The following is a 17497-nucleotide window of genomic DNA, read 5'->3' as shown; positions in this document are numbered from 1 at the left end:
TTTGAGCGACAGAGAGCTGCAGCAGAAGGATGAAAAAAAGTCATAAAAGGATGTGGGAGCTTCATCACTAGAAGCTTTCAAGAGGAAACTGGACTGCCATCTGTCAGAAATGGTGTAGGGCCATGATGGTGAGCCTATGGCACATGTGCCACAGGTGGCACGCAGAGCCATTCGTGTGGGCACGCGAGCCCCAGGCAAACTTACCTCACTGTACATGTGCATGCCTCCCAGCTGACTTGTGGGCCTTTTTTGGCCTGCCAGAGGCTTGAGGGAAACCTCTGCAGGCTTTGCAGGATAAAAAATAGGCCCATTTCATTACTTCCTGAATTTCTGGAAATACTAGAAGTGATGAAATGGGTCCATTTTTCGGCCTGCGAAGCCTGCAGAGGCTTGCCTCAAGCCTCTGGCAGGCTGAAAAAGGCCTCAAACAGGCCAAAAATCAACTGGGAGGTGCAGTGCAGGTAAGGGGTGGCCGGGGAAGGGGGAATCGTGTGCACATGTGCGGGGGCGTGGGGGCCCCATGCGCATTGCCTTCTGGGTGCTGGTAGCGTGAGCACACGCACACAATTTTTGGCACAAGAGCCCAAAAGGGTTAGCCACCACTGGTGTAGGGTTTCCTGCTTGGGTAGGGGGTTGGACTAGATGACCTGCAAGGTCCCTTCCAACTCTGTTGTTCTGTTTTACTCTGTTCTGTTCTATTCTATTCTATTTCTATTAAATCAAGTGCAATCACATGGTAATGATCAGCACACAATTCAGCCTGGAATTACAACCCATAATTTCAGGCTCAATTACAGTCGTAAGTCCAGGGCAACCTGTATGTACTTAGTCTTGCTAGATACAATGTAATGAACTTTGTATGCGCTTCACTTAAATATGCCCAAAGTTCTGGAATTTAACTTCAGCACATTTATTTATTTATTTTTCCCCTTCCTGCAGTTTACATTGGTCCATCTTGTCTCAAATTCTGCTCAGGGCGAGGTCAATGCACAAGAAACGGTTGCAAGTAAGTGTGATCCTAATGCATCGGTCAGCATCTCTGTATTCTGTAAAGCTGCTTTCTAGGTTGTAGGACAGCCTGTCTTGTGAGATTACTCCTGATAGCACAATCAGAATCTCCCCCTGCCAAAAAAAAGACAGATTCCTGATTTGCTTAGGTCAGACATACTGTATCTCTACAGGAGATTGAATGCTTGGACTGTCACGAAGTTAACACAACAGCCTTAATTGGAATTAGAGAGAAAGAGAGGGAAAATGTTTATTTTAGATTCTAATTAATTGTCCCTCATTGGAATGATTATTTTCCTACTTTTTTCCAAGTCATGAAGGTGGTAGCCCTTTTAGGTTTTATCCAGTCTGATTTGAAACTTATTTTGTATGTCTTTATTGCTCAGTCGCACTGTGGAAATCCTTTTCCATGAAATTATAAGAAAACCTCTCAGAGGTGAGATTGTCTCTGACCGCTAAAGAAGAAGAGGGGATGTTGTGCCCTTGCAAATAGAAGTGGAACCACTGTGGCAAAAGAAAGCAAAATTGGCATTAATTGTAATAAGTGCCTTGGGTTTAATTGCAAAACATCTGGAACACCACTTGAATATCATTGTCATTGACAAAATCCCCATCGGTCAATTGCAAAAGGCAGCTTTATCTGAAACATCGTACATGCTGCAACAATACCTTTAATAACACTAAACAACCATATCTATCCCAGTTCCTTGAGAAGGATTTGATAGCTGGATAAAAATGCTAAACTCAGTCTAGACATCTGGCCGACTGTGTGACTAGCTACAACAACAACAACAATCATAATAACAACAACAATAATGACAGCAGAAGAGAAGAGAAAGAACTGGAGAAGATAACAAATTATAAAGACCTACAAATAGAATGACTATGGCAAAGGCAAGCAAGGGTAGTACCAATAGTAATAGGCGTCTTGGGTGCAATCCCCAAAAAAGTGGAGCACCATTTCAACACATTGGTGGCATTGACACATTCACCATCAGTCAATTGCAGAAGGATGTTTGACTTGGAACAGTTTCCATCCTGCGGCGATATCCGTAGCACCATCAAACATCCAGATTTGCCTACCCCAGGTCCTTGGTAAGAACTCGATAGGTAGACAAAAATGCCAAACCCAGTCTGGACATCTGGCTGACTATGTGATGAATAACAATAACAATAAAACAACAACAACAACAACAACGATAATAATAATAATAATAATAATAATAATAATAATAATAATAATAATAATAATAATAATAATAATAATAATAATAATAATATCAAAATTCTATACTTGTAGTTAGTCATAGACTATTTAATTTCATTTTTTGAAAGAAAAAAGCCAGTTTGGTCTGGTGGTTAAGACACTTGGCTAGAAAGCAGGAGGCTGTGAGTTCAAGTTCCACCTTAGCCATGAAAGCCAATTGGATGACTTTGGACTAATCACCAGTAGATTGTGAGTTCTAGTCCTCCTTTAGCCATGAAAACCAGCTGGGTGGCCTTTAGGCCAACACCAAGAGGCCGTGAGTTCAAGTCCTGCCTTAGGCATGAAAGCCAGCTGGGTGACTTTGGGCCAATCACCAGGAGATTGTGAGTTCTAGACCTGCTTTAGCCATGTTAGCCAGCTGGGAGCCTGGCCAATCCTTATCTCTCAGCCCAATCCATCACATAGGATAATTTTTGTTGGGGGAAAAACAGGGAGAAGAAGGTGTGCTGGACACATTTGCCACCTTGAGTTGTTTGTAAAAACAATGAAGGTGGAATACAAATAAATAAATTAATTAAAAGTAAAATTAAAACAAATGAAGAGAGGGTATTAACATTTTGTGGCCTTATAGCTTTGTATTTCTTAAGGATCTCGTACAACATTTGCGACTTATTTCTCTCCAAGGTTGGTCATATTTAGCTGGCTTTCGCTTCTTTCCCTAAACAGGTGTGACCCTGGCTTTTCAGGCCCTGCCTGCGAAATGGCCTCTCAAACTTTTCCAATGTTTATCTCGGAAAGTTTCAGCAATGCCAGGCTCTCCTCCTATCACAACTTTTACTCTATCCGTGGTGCTGAAGTCAGTTTCGGCTGTGGAGTGCTAGCAAGTGGCAAAGCCCTGGTTTTTAACAAGGATGGAAGACGTCAACTCATCACGTCATTCTTCGACAGCTCCCAATCAAGGTAAAGTGGGAATAAATGAAAACAAGGCAGCCTCCTTTGAATCCGGTTCTGGATATCTGTTGCTTGGAATTAATCCTTTACCATCTTCAATTAAAAGGGGAGCTTGTGTTTGATTGAGAGAGAGAGAGAAAAAATCAGCGCTTAAATTTTTGATGGCTTTGTATTTTTACATTTAATTCTGGATACGAGAATGTATTTTCATTCTTTTTTTTTTTTTTGAAAAACCACACTTTATTTGCAAGGCTAAGTGTTTAATACATTGGGGGGTAATTATATGGTGCCTGAGTTTGCAAGCATGCAACATTAATATCAAAAGTGAGTGTGGGAGCCAAGTGCTGCTTAATTATTTACGGGCTTGTATTTATTTTGACAGCTTGTGGCAGCTGATTAGATCCATTCAATGGCTCCTCCACCCCTCCGGTTCCTAATAAATAATGAAATGCAATAGTGATTGGCATTTTAAAACAATCCGTGCCGTGCTACCTGGCTGGATTGAATAAACAATTTCAACTCCAGGAAGGAGGCATCAGTATTGTTTACTTTAGGTGTGCTTTAATGTACAGGATTTAAAAAAAAAATAAGGCAGGTTTGGGAAGAGAATGCTGTGGAAATGTTAACTTATAATGATTCAAACCCTTGTCAAACCAGATTCCTCCAGTTTACTCTGCGACTCGGCAGCAGATCTGTTCTGAGTACTTGCAAAGCACCCGACCAGCCTGGAGAAGGTGTTCTGTTGCACTATTCGTACGACAATGGGATTACGTGGAAACTTCTGGAACATTACCCCTATCTCAACTATCACGAGCCAAGGTAAATGCATTGCTTTAATTGTGGTACAATGCGAAAGCATCCTATTAGGAATCAGTTCTACAACCTCTGTGCCCAGTGTCAAATTCCTATAATTCTTTTTTATACAACATTGAAGATTGAATTCTTTATTGTCGTTGTATGTATACAGTCATGGTACGTACATACCATATTTATCGGCGTATAACACGCACAGGCGTATAACACGCATCTTCATTTTAAGAGGGAAATTTCAGGAAAAAAATTAAATTTCTAAATAAAAACTTTGAAGCAAAATAAGGGTAGCTCAGAACTTTTTTTAATTAATATTATTACCACTTATAAGGTAAATCAGTGGTCCCCAACCTTTTTTGTACCAGGGACCGGTTTCAAGCAGAAAATTTTGCAAGGACCGGGGGGGAAGAGAAGAGAAGGAGGCTTCGCTCTCTGCTGCTCCACCATCCAAGGAAGAAACTGCTTCAAAGAAGCGGGGGCTTTCCTGTCGCCGCAGCTATTCCGAGCGCCCGTTTCACCCCACTCCCACCCGCGCGCTTCAATCCACAGTGTCCCATTCTGCCTGCCTGCCTGCCTGCCTTAGTTTCTGGTTGTTTGGGAGCAGCTTCGGCTGAGAATAATAACTATTCGCCTCTTTTACTCAGCCGAAGCTGTTCCGATTCAACCATTAACGAAGGCAGGCAGGCAGGCAGAACGGAGCACTGCGGGCGGGCGACGGGGGGACGGGGTGGGGTGGGGAGAAACGGGCGCTTCAGGGAAGCTGCGGCGACAGGAAAAGCCCCCGCTGCTTTGAAGCAGTTTCTTCCTGTGCTGGTGGAGGAGCGAGAGAGCGACTGAAGAGCTGACCCAGAGAGAAGGACAGGCTTCGTTGCTTCCTCCTCCCCTTCTTTCATTTGTGTCCTTGATCCCGATCCCAGCAGCATTCACCGAAGGTGAAGAAAGCCGCCATTTTTTTTTAAAAAATTCTTTGCGGCCCGGTAGAGAGTGCTCCACGGCCCGGTACCGGTCCGCGGCCGGTGGTTGAGGACCCTGAGGTAAATAATGCAAAATAATGCCCTCTGCTCGCACCGCCCGGCCTCCGCTCGCACCGCCCGGCCTCCGCTCGCACCGCCCGGCCTCCGCTCGCACCGCTCGCACCGCCCGGCCTCCGCTGGCTTCTTAACATTATATCGGCGTATAACACGCATACATCATTGCCCCTATTTTCAGGGGGAAAAAGTGCGTGTTATACGCCGATAATCTGTACATTTGTTGTATGTACACAGTATACATACAACAAAATTCACATAACACCCAGAGACCAGACTCAACATGCACACACACATGACAATCCCCAAACACCTCTCCACCCACCAAAATTCCCCAACCCCTAAAAACACACAAGCATCCACACAACAGACCAAGTAATACTGTCCAACCGCTCACTGATGCTGGTCCTTAAGTTCATTATTAAGTGCAATTATAACACTGGGATAAAAACTGTTCAGAAAATGTGTGGTCCAAGTTTTAATGGTTCTGTATCTTCTGCCAGAAGGCAACAGCTTCACAAAGATTGTAAGCAGGATGGGAAGAGTCTCTGAGAATGTTGTGCAACTTCCTCAAACAACAAGGTGCAAAGATGTCATCCAGGGCTGGTAGCTGGAGCCCGATGATATTCTGGGCAGTTTTAATGAATCTCTATAGAGCTTTTTTGTCCGCTACAGAGCTGCTCCCGTACCATGCAAGAATGCCATATGTCAGGACACTCTCATTGGACAGAAGTAGATGCTGAGATAGATTTATCTTCCTGATCATTCTCAGGAAGTACAGCCTCTTCTGTGCCTTCTTTACAAGCATGTTAGCATTCATAGTCCATGAGAGGCCCTCCGAGATAGAAATGCCCAGAAATTTAAAACTACCAACCCTCTCCACCTCCTCACCATTTATGTACAATGGTAAATGTACATCTCTCTTCCTCCTGAAGTCAATTATAAGTTCTTTAGTTTTTTTGGTGTTAAGTGTAAGATTATTTTCTTTTTACACCACAGTGTCAGCCCTTGTATTTCCTTTCTATAAACAGACTCATTGTTCTTATTAATGAGCCCCACCACTGTCGTGTCATCTGCAAATTTAATAATTGCGTTGGTGTTATACAAAGTATGTTATACAACATACCATAGCCTGTATTTACCTGCTTTCTATCCTGCCTTTCTATGAAGAAATTTGAGGCTCTGAAGACGTTCTCCCTGTTTTTAATCCCAACAACAATCCTTTGAAGAGGTGAGGTGGTGAGGAATGTTATGGGGTGATCTTGTGAAGAATTGAGAAGATCTAGGTTTAGTTTACTAGAATAGCTAGAGCAGAGGTCTCCAAACTTGGCAACTTTAAGACTTGTGGACTTCAAGTCTTCATAGCTGGCTGAGGAGTTCTGGGAGTTGGAATCCACAAGTCTTAAAGTTGCCAAGTTTGGAGACCACTGAGCTGGAGGCTATTCTGAGCTGGAGGCTATTGTGGATCTTCTCAGTTCCAACATTCTGTCCAGCGAGGATAGAGAACATCCAGTCTTAGAGAACCTACATGTCTCTCTATGTGCCTTCTCAAGACCATTAGACTCCTGCTTCACTGTGGTTGCTAGAACTCACATCAACCTTTTCTGCCAGTTTTGAAGATAGAAAAAGAAGAAAGTGATAGAGTAATCCTACTGATGAACGATTCATGGAACTAGACATGTCCAATCGAACAAAGAGAAGGATTAGAGGTGATACAATAACCATATTTCAATATTAAAGAGGGTGTCACAAAGAAGAGGAGGTCAACTTATTCTCAAAAGCACCTGAGGGCAGAACAAGAAGTAATGGGTGGAAGATCATTAAAGAAAGATCCAACTTAGAACTAAGAAGAAATTTCCCGACAATGAGAACAATTAAATCAGTGGAATTGTTTGCCTCCAGAAGTTGTGGATGCTCTACCATGGAGATTTTCAAGAAAAGACTGGACAGCCATTTGTCCAGAATGGTCTAGGGTCTCCTGCTTGAGCAGGGGGGTTAGACTAGAAGACCTCCAAGGTCCCTTTCCATCCTATTATTCTGTTATTTGGTTATTTTGTTATGTGCGTTTCAAATGTAAAGCTCTCGCAGGTTTTTCCCCACCTAAATATAATATTTTCCTGGATAGGTGCATTGCGAAAGGGAATGTATATTTAACAATTAATCCAAAGTCTTGTGAAACTCCTGTCTTGCATTTTTCATTCTTCAAGGGAAAAAAGAACCTATTTTTTTCCTCTTCATTCCTTGTGTTGGAGGGATGAATGGAGTGTGGGATCTTTGAAATGGTCTTTGTTTTTCATGGCTGAACTTGATTCACAACATGTCAGAAAACCAAACCACATATTATTCTCCAGATTCTTTTAATTTCCTGATCCCCGCCCCCCGCTTCTCTCAAAATTACTTGTTTAGCTTCATCATTTGATCTTCTTGCTAATCAATTAACACATCCTTCCTCGGTAATAAACATGCTATCACAAGATGCTCAAAAGGCACACCCATCAAAGTTCACAAAGATGGCATAAAAAGTGCTTTTCCATGTGTGTTTGTGTGTTCTTTGTCACAAGCGAAGATGCAAAGTTGTGGCATAAGTGTGGTTATTGTTAGACCCAGCAAGGGGAAGACGTCAAAGTTAATGTATGAATTTATTCTTTTGAGGGAAAAAAGACAAGGTTGGTAGGATACTGAGAGTTCCTTTGCCAATATTTTATTATACGTTGATGGGAATAAACATCCCTCATGTTGTTATGCCTCAGCCTTTGCCTTTGCGTGTTTCATGTGGGCATCTGCTGTTATTGATTTATGGAACATCCTCAAAGATGTCATTGCCATGGCAATTAATGTATGTTCCCCATGGCTGTGTTCCGTAATTGTGCCTGGAAATTCAATATTATTCTTAATTTTCTTCACAGTTCGTCAAATCTAGGTGTTTTTTTTTGTCACAGCTGCCAGGAAGGTTCTTGAAGGTTCCTTGTGGGCCTGGCTCACCAACCACGCAGCAGAAGACTGTTGATTTCCTCGCTACAATTAATGTTTATGTGTGGATATTCTGGTTTGGTACCATTCCGCTCCCCACCAGACTGAGAATGGAACTTCATTCAATTTCCTTGCTACAGTGAAGTACATATAAAAGAAAATTGCTTAATCAAGAAATAAAATATGTGCTTTGTTCTCTCTGCCAGCATTCTTTGGCACAAAGCTGACCCACACAGAGAAAAAGGCAAAGCAGACTCTCCTGCCAAGACATTTTTTCCCCGTCCCAAATAAGAACAAGATGGAGCTTGCTTTAGTTCCATTTATGAAATCCAACTTGATTGACAGTTGAGTCTGTCTTCAGGGGGGGGTCATGACTTGACATCGTCAGAAATCCCTAGCAGATAATGACGAAGATGTAAGAGCATCTGTTTGTCAAGATATCCATCCCTGTTCTTCCAGGAACAATCTGAATGAGGGAAGAAAGAAATAGTTCCAGGACAGAAATTCAAGACCATGTACAGACGATGTATTATTCATCCCGGGCACTGCTAAAAAGCTGCTGAAAATCTTAACAAATATTGTCTTTAGCCCTGATGACAGACTGAGGTTTTTATTGCAAAATAAATCTCTCCAAACATACAAGCAGGACAAGAATAAATGAGTTAAAATGTAGTGCAATGTTGAATAGTGAAGATAGCAGAATAACAGAGTTAGGAAGGACCTTAAAGGTCTTCTAGTCCAACCCCCTGCTAAGGGAGGAAACACTCTACCGTTTCAGATAAAGGTTTGTTCAGGCTCTTCTTGAAAACTACCAGTGTTGGAGCATTCACAACTTCTGGAGGCAAGCCATTGGTTGATTGTTCTCACTGTCAGAAAATGCCTCCTTACGTCTTCTTGATTAGTTTCCATTCATTGCTTCTCATCTTGCCTTCTGGTGCTTTGGAAAATAGGTTGACTCCCTCTTCTTCGTAGCAGCCCCTCAGAAATTGGAACAGTGCTGTCATATCACTCCTAATCCTTCTTTTCATTAAACTAGGCATACTCAATTCCAGCCACCATTTTTTATCTTTTCTTTAATGCTCTTTATATAGGATGATTAACCTGGTTAGAAATACAGCCTGAGACATTTAAGAATTCCATCTTTATCCTCACTTCCCCTTCTCTTGATCCTGGAAAATTCAGTCCTTAATCTCTTAAAGCTGTGATGGTGAACCTATGGCACGTATGCCACAGGTGGCACACGGAGCCATTTGTGTGGGCACGCGAGCCCCAGGCAAACTTACCTCACTGCGCATGCATGTGCCTCCCAGCTGATTTTCGGCCCGTTTGAGGCCTTTTTTGGCCTCCCAGAGGCTCCAGGGAAGCCTCTGCAGCCTTTGGAGGCCCAAAAACAGGTTCGTTTCATCACTTCCTGTATTCCCGGAAATACTGTAAGTGACTAAACGGGCCCATTTTTTGGAAAACGAGGCGAAACTCACTTAACAAATGTCTCACTTAGCAACAGAAATATGGGGCACAATTGTGGTCGTAAGTCAAGGACTACCTATAGTATGAAGAGTGAGAATCAGCTTCGTGATTTCTAGATGGATTTTTCATTAATCCAATTTCTTTCTTTTTTTAAAAAAAGAATAATTTCCGTGGAATTGCCAGAAGATGCAAGACAGTTTGGCATTCAGTTCCGGTGGTGGCAACCATACCATTCTTCTCAAGGCGAAGATGTTTGGGCCATTGATGAAATCATTATGACCTCCGTGCTTTTCAATAGCATTAGCCTGGACTTCACCAACTTGTTGGAAGTTACTCAGTCCCTTGGATTCTACTTGGGGAATGTTCAACCATACTGTGCCCATGACTGGACACTCTGGTGAGTGAGTCCCCCCCCTTTTTTTTTTTAATCTTTTGCTCTGGGTAAACTTTTTGTTTTCAGATTACAATTCATTAAATATTTCCTTGGGTAATATGTTGTGTAGTTCATGACCAGTGGCGGGATTCAACCGGTGTAACCAGATATGGGATTCAGCAGGTTCTGACCAGTTCTGGAGAACCGGTAGCAGAAATTTTGAGTAGTTCGGAGAACCGGCAAATCCCATCTCTGACTGGCCCTGCCCCCATCTATTCTTTGCCTCCTGAGTCCCAGCTGATCGGGTGGGTCTTCTTTTGTTGCCCTGCACAGGAGAACGGAGCTGGAAAGCAGGTTAGTGGGGTTGGGGAAAGAATGGGGATTTTGCAGTATCCTTCCCCTGCCATGCCCACCAAGCCACCAAGCCCATCAAGCTACGCCCACAGAACCGGTAGTAAAAAAATTTGAATCCCACCACTGGGTGTGACAACCATTTTGGTGAGCGTGTGCAGCATTTGAAACCCACCAGTGATGGTATGCTACCAGTTCGGCCCAGTTCTGCCAAGCCGGTAGTGGCGATGAGCAGTGGAGACCGAACCAGTTCTCTCCACCGCTCTGCTGTTGGGCCCACCCACCTGCCCGCCTGGCTCCCATACTCACCTTTATCTTCTGCTTTTGAAGCACAGCTGCTTTGCGCGGCATAGAAGAGTGCCGTGCGGCAGCTGCTGAAGCGACTTGGACAGTGCAGGCTTGAAGGAGGTGAGTCAAAACGCCTCTGTGCCTGCGCAAAGTGCATGTTTGGCGCGTGCATGCATGCAAAATGTGTGCATGCGTGCAAAGCGCGCCCACCAAGCCACGCCCACCGAACCAGTGGTAAAAGTTTTTGAATCCCACCACCAAAACCCGTCCATTTTCAGCTCTAAAACTTACCTTCTGCTGCAGCCCTGGGGAGTAAAACAGCTGAGGCGCAGCAATTCACTGTGCCGTGCGAATCAGCTGGGCTGCAAAACACGGAAATATAGGATGGTCTACCGCAGGAGCAGGTGGGCGGGGCCAATTAATCGCTGGAACAACCTGTTCGCTCGAACCGGTTTGAACCGGCAGAATCTCACCCCTGCCTCCTGATGTGCCTAAAAGTTGGACAACCAAGCAATAAGGTTTTCCCTTGACTTATAACAATTCATTTAATGAGTGTTCAAACTTAGAACAGCACTGAAAAAAAAACTGGATTAGGACCGTTTTTTCATATTTATGACCATTGCAGCATTACCATGTTCATGTGAACAGAATTCAGAATCTTGGCAACTGACTCACATTTACGACGGTTCCGGGGGTCACCTGGTCCCCTTTTTGACCTTCTGACAAGCAATGGGGGAAGCCAGATTCACTCAATAGCCAGGTTACTAACTTAACGACTGCAATCTTTGACTTAGCAATTGGGACAAAGAAAGGTCGCAAAATGAAGCAAAATTCACTTAACAACCTTCTCACTTGGCAATGGAAATTTTGGGGCTCAATTGTGTTTGTACGTCGAAGGCTACCTGTACTGTCTTTCGAGGGAAAGGCTGCAAATCTTTTTTTAAGTGAGGATCATGAAGGCATGAGTAAGTAATGAGTGGCGCAGTGGGCTAATTGATTTCTGCAGATGATTCTCTTCCTAGTTGTTCATTAGAATTTTCCCCAGGGTTCAAACATGAACGACAATTGTCTTCGGTGACCTGTATGTAATAAGGGGTAAATTTAACACGGTGATGCAATGTGAATTGTGAATGTAATTTATCTTGGGTGTGCGTTCACATAGTTTCTCTGCTTGTAACATTTTGGAAGTTTCTCCTGAACCGATCACAGATTTAAATGAAAGAATAATTAACTGTGTTGGTTTTCTTCAGATAATTGATTCATGCAAATTAAATCAGACTGATGGGTTTCAACATGACATGTTTTAAAACATGATTAATGAACAATTCTCTGTTTTTGTTATCTGCTCGGTTGAGCAGGACCTAAGCAATTCACACAGACATAAGCAATTCTGTAAATTCTGGCGTGAATATGATCCTGAAATTCTTATTTAGTTTCTTTTGTTGGAATTAATGGCTTTGAAAATGCTTAAGTTCGGTTCAGTTGGTTGCGAGCTAAGTTCAGTTATAAAACAGTTTCTCCTTGGAATACCAAGTTCAATATTGTTGGGGGGCAATATGCTGGCTCTGTAAACTGCTGATAGGATCACCAACATGATCGCTAATGTCCGATGATGGATATGGAAGAAGAAGAAGAAGAAGAAGAAGGAGAAGGAGAAGGAGAAGGAGAAGGAGAAGGAGAAGGAGAAGAAGAATGTAAACCACTTAGAGAGGGCTGTAAAGCACTATGAAATGGTATATAAATCTAAATGCTATCCTTCCCTCCCTCCCTCCCTCCCTCCCTCCTTCCTTCCTTCCTTCCTTTCTTATTTCCTTTCTCATTCTCCTTCCCTTTCTCATTCTCCTTCTTGGTGGCACAGAGATTAGAATGCAGCATTGCAGGCTGACTCTGCCCATTACCAACAGTTTGATCCTGACTGGCTCAAGGTTGACTCAGCCTTCCATCCATCCGAGGTCAATAAAATGAGGATCCAGAATATTGGGGGCAATAGGCCGACTCCGTAAACCACTTAGAGAGGGCTGTAAAGCACCTTGAAGCGGTACATAAGTCTAAGCGCTATTACTGTTGCTATCATAAAACAGTTTATGGCATTGTCTGCTGACATTTGACTGCACTACACAGTTCTACGTCAGCGATTTTCATGGCATCTCTGAATATTTCCCAACTTTTCCAGGTAGGAAAAGTGAAGGTAGGACATTGGAAGCTCTGTCACTGTTGAAGACTAAGGAATCTGGTCAGGAACGATCTCTAAAAGGATGACCCAACAGGTGGCCGGGAGCTGCTCTTTCTGACATGCACGCACATGCACACATTTTGGCACTCAGCTAATTCCTCTTTTAACTCCACCCCTTTGTTCTGCCAACCCTTTTCCTGCACAATGGTACACAGTTATTTAGAATAGAATAGAATAGAATAGAATAGAATAGAATAGAATAGAATAGAATAGAATAGAATAGAATAGAATAGAATAGAATAGAATAGAATAGAATAGAAAATATGGAATGGGATGGGATAGGATAGGATAGAAAAGAAAATATGTAATCGAATGGAATGGAATGGAATAGAGCAGAGCAGAACATATGGAATATGGAATAGAACAGAACAGAACAGAACAGAACAGAATAACAGATTTGTGAGGGACCTTGGAGGCCTTCTAGTCCAACCCCCTGCTCAGGCAGGAAACCAGGGGTGGGATTCTACCAGTTTGCACCTATTCGCTAGAACCGGTTGTTAACATTCTAAGCAGTTCGGAGAACCGATTGTTAGAAGAAATTACTGTCCTAATCCCGTAAGGAAGGCAAGAAGGAAACATTCTGGTGTTGCTTACAGAAACTGCCTCTCCATTGACCCTTATTACATTCTTGGCAGGACTAGACTTCCTGTCTCAGGAACTTCTCTGGAGTTTTTTTCTCCTCCTTTGCTGGTACTTTGCTTGTGTGGAGTGACCATTCAAAGTTACAGTGGCACTGAAAAAAGTGACTTATGACCATTTTTCACACTTACGACTGTTGCAGCATCCCCACAGTCATAAGAGGCCAGGCGAGGAGATGCGTGCCTCGATGTGAGTGATATTGAGTTGGCCACGCCCAGACAATAACATGACCACCAAGCGATGCCCACCACCTAAGCCACGCCCACAGAACCGGTTGTTAAAAATTTTGAATCCCAAGAAACCCTACACCATTTCAGACAAATGGCTGCCCAATCTCTTCTTTAAAACTTCCAGTGTTGGAGCATTCACAACCTCTGGAGGCAAGTGGTTCCACTGATTAATTGTTCCCACTGTCAGGAAATTTCTCCTTAGTTCTAAGTTGCTTCTCTCCTTGATTAGTTTCCACCCATTGCTTCTTGTCCTGCCCCCAGGTGCTTTGGAGAATAGCTTGACTGCCTCTTCTTTGGGGAAGCCCCTGAGATATTGGAAGACTGCTATCATGTCTCCCCTAGTCCTTCTTTTCATCAGATTAGACATACCCAATTCCAGCAACTGTTCTTTACATGGTTTAGCCTCCAGTCCCCTAATCATCTTCATTGCTCTTCTCTGCTTTCTTTCTTACATTACGTTATTTTTCAATAACCTTTGAAGTTTTACTGCATAAGGAATTTGTATATAACTATTTTATCCCACCTCTTCTTTGGTGCAGCCCCTGTGGTTAATTAGTTTTTCTTTCCTTATCTTCTACCTTAATTTCTTTACTACTTTTTGCATGCTTTGCATAATGTTGTTTATTCTGAAAGGTTGAAATATTGTGCTAGGTTTGTATAATGCTGCTATTTAGGACAAATCTGCAGAAAACTTACTTCTCATTAAAAATAAGTTTTAAAAATAAGCCTTTGCCAAAGTACAGTTGAAAGAGGTCTTGGTTCGGATATCAAGGAGCCAGGCACAATAATAACCCTACACTGAATTTACCAGTTACAACTAAACTGCTGTGAGAAGCTGCCGTCACAATGATTACAGAAGAAAACTGTACAATTAACTCGAAGGCCTAAGAAGTAATATTCAGGGTCTTTCGTTAACAAGTACATTTTGAGCAGCCTGGTGGTTTGATTTGTTCCTCATCTCTCAAACTGAAAGGAATTGACTTGGCTGTGAAAACATCACAGAATGTGTTCTGGCACTAATAGCAAGGCTGTTGAAACAGCATTAACTACTTTAAAAGAAGAACAGTGGAATTACTCACCACTCATTAAAATGAAATACGACGGCCAGATTTGAACCGTTTGCATCAAAGAGGTCAGATAAAAAGCTTTTGACGCCCCCTCCCCCCATGTTGATATGTTAGATGGGCAAAAGAGGCAGAGCCCTTCATGCTGTCTGAACTTGGTTGTTTGTTTGCAGATGTAACATCATCAGAAGGGAGTGGGGTTTGCTTTCAAACTAGCTCGATACCCGTGCTTCACTACGAAGCTATGTGGTCGGGCTTAGTTTTGGGGGAGGGAAATAAGGGGAAAAAAATCTGCCTCTTGACTACCAGCATCCATTGGTATTCATCTGGCTAGCGTCCTGTGAGAGAGTTGAGAGAGTTGAGGGCTGTTTGGAAACTGAAACAGTATTTGCTGTGTGAGCAAGGAGACAGCAAGGAGCATGGGTGTGGCTTAGCTCAACTGTTCTCTGTTCTGTACTAAAGCTGTTTGGTGCTGTGAAACTAAAACTGAAACTGAAACTCCTCTGCTTGTCTTTTGCATTTTGGAAGAGATTCCTTTTCCAGTTGGGAGGGGGAGTAGAACTCCTTAGCATCAGAGCGTGTTAATAATAATATAGGAAATACTTTAAATGCTCTGATGGTCATTTGGAAAAAAACCTTTCTTAGTGAGCACCTAGAAGCCAAGAGGAACATACGTGCCAAGTGTCAAGTTTGTAGGCTTTACAGTTCTGGAGATTTTGTGAAGATGCATGAGTGGTATTTTACTTTTATATATATAGATGGCTTGCTCTGTCAGCACTGATGGGAGCATTGTTTTCTTTTTGGTAGGTCCTTGATTGGTCTGCTGTTTACTGTTTGATAGTTTAACACCAGAATTAATGTAAGACCAACAATCGAACAGTAAACGACGCCCCGGTCAAGGAACTACCAACTCAGACAAGGTAATGAAATGCAAGCAAACATCCAAGCTCAGAGAGCATCAAGGACTCCACAAACCAACCTTAAGCTACAGCTACCCTGTTTCCCTGAAAATACGACCTACCCTGAAAGTAAATCCTAGCTTGATTTTTACACGTACACCCAATATAAGCCCTACCCCCCCAAAAAATAAGCCCTAATTAAGACCCCCACCCACTCCAGAGTGGACGGGTAAAAATTAAGCTAGGGTGGGGATGGGTGGGTGGAGCTGCCCTACTACTTATTTTTAGACAGTTGTAGCCAGGCCTCACACACCTGCCTTGCTGGCCCATTTTTTCTGCAGCTGGCAGGGCTGGCAAGGCTTTCGTGAAGGCCTCTCGAGCTGGTAACAAAGCTCAGGATCGATCCAGAGCTCTGTTATCGGCTGCAGAGGCCTTCAGGAAAGCCTTGCCTGTGGCAGAAGAAGACGTTCCTGAAGGCCTCTGATAGTGAAAAGGAGGCTGGGGGCGACACACGCAAGTGAGGTTAGTCAGTGGGTGACATCCCCCGAAAATAAGACCTGGTGCCTTTTTTGGTCGCAGAAATATATATATAAGACAGGGTCTTATTTTGGGGAAAACACGGTATTATCTTCCACAGGTAGTCCTTGACTTACAACAGTTTGTTTAGTGACCGTTCAAAGTTGCACCATCACTGGGGGAAAAAAGTGACTTATGACCATTTTTCACCCTTACAACCATTGTAGCGTTCCCATGGTCACATAGTCAAAATTCACATGCTTGACAACTGATTCACATTTATGAAAGTTGCAGTGTCCCCGGGGTCATGTGATCCCCTTTTATGACCTTCTGAGAAGCAAAGAATCAATGGGGAATCCAGATTCACTTAACAACCGTGTGGGTAACTTAACAACTGGAGCAATTCACTTAACAAACATGGCAGGAAAAGTCATAAAATGGCTTTTAACAAACTCCCTTAACAAATTTGTCACACCTAGCAATTGTGATTGTAACTCAAGGACTACCTGTATTGATATGCGAGGTGTAGTTTTGGTTTTTAAGATTTTTTTTAAAAACTAGATAGAAAAATCAAAGTTATTTTCTTTTCTTTTTTCTCTTTTGCCTGTAGAAAAATGCCACAAATTGCAAGACACAATTATTCTGTAGTTTCTTCCTGAATGTTGTTTTTCTCACTGGTGTTGAACTGGCCAGAAAAACACTATGGACCAGATATGTAGATGTTGGGAGCTTTGTCAAATTCAAACCACTGACCTTTCCACTTCTCCCTGGAATTGTTTTAACTTAGATCAGATCTGATCAAATGCCTGGTTGTTAAATTAATTATTGTTGGTTTCTCCCAGCTGTGTATCCATTTGATTCTCATTTTCTAACGCCTGGCTTTCCATGCAGCGTATGGTGGCAGAGCATGGAGGGAGTTCTCCTGGGAACCCTCCGAAAATTGCTTTTTCATTAGAAGAACGGTAGTCAATATGTTATAAATCATTTTACAGCATGCCATCCTCAACTATGTTTTCAGGGGGAGAAAACCCCCTCCCTCTATAATAATGATAGGCTAGGCCTCTCGTCGCACTCCTGGATTAGTACACCACAATCTCTTTCAGCGTCAAGTTTTTAGCCTACTCCTTTGGTAAAGATTGGATCTGTTTTCTTATTCGTAAGATTTTCTTTCTCTTTAGATGTTTGGTATTCGTTATTTCATTCAACTACAAGAGAATTGGAGATATTATTTGTATACAGCTAGCTGGATACCCATGCTTCCCTACAAAACTATGTGGTCGGGCTTAGTTTTTGGGGAGGAAAATAAGGGGGGAAAATTCTGCCTCTGCCTACTAGCATCCATTCGTATTCATCTGGCTAATGTCCTGTCACTGTGTGAGAGTTGAGGGCTGTTTGGAAACTGAAGCAGTATTTGCTGTATGAGCAAGAAGGAGACAGTAAGGAGCCTGGGCGTGGCTTACCTC

The 17497-nt window shown here is 42.7% G+C and overlaps 1 protein-coding gene across 5 annotated transcripts in view; it reads left to right on the top strand.

The window, feature by feature from the left end:
- RELN (reelin) overlaps positions 1 to 17497 on the top strand; it is a 371671-nt gene that overhangs the window by 214069 nt on the left and 140105 nt on the right. For all 5 annotated transcript variants that reach the window (XM_087967748.1, XM_087967745.1, XM_087967746.1 and 2 more), the window contains 4 exons: positions 940 to 1006; positions 2942 to 3175; positions 3824 to 3985; positions 9602 to 9838. In XM_087967748.1, the coding sequence (XP_087823874.1) occupies positions 940 to 1006; positions 2942 to 3175; positions 3824 to 3985; positions 9602 to 9838 (700 nt within the window). The remainder of the gene's footprint in view (positions 1 to 939; positions 1007 to 2941; positions 3176 to 3823; positions 3986 to 9601; positions 9839 to 17497) is intronic.

This window comes from Notechis scutatus, chromosome 6 (genome assembly GCF_049901735.1).
Source record: "Notechis scutatus isolate UNSWTSFEM ecotype Mainland chromosome 6, rNotScu1.2, whole genome shotgun sequence".
NCBI classification, from domain to species: Eukaryota; Metazoa; Chordata; class Lepidosauria; order Squamata; family Elapidae; genus Notechis; species Notechis scutatus.
This window is presented reverse-complemented; position numbering and strand designations above follow the sequence as displayed.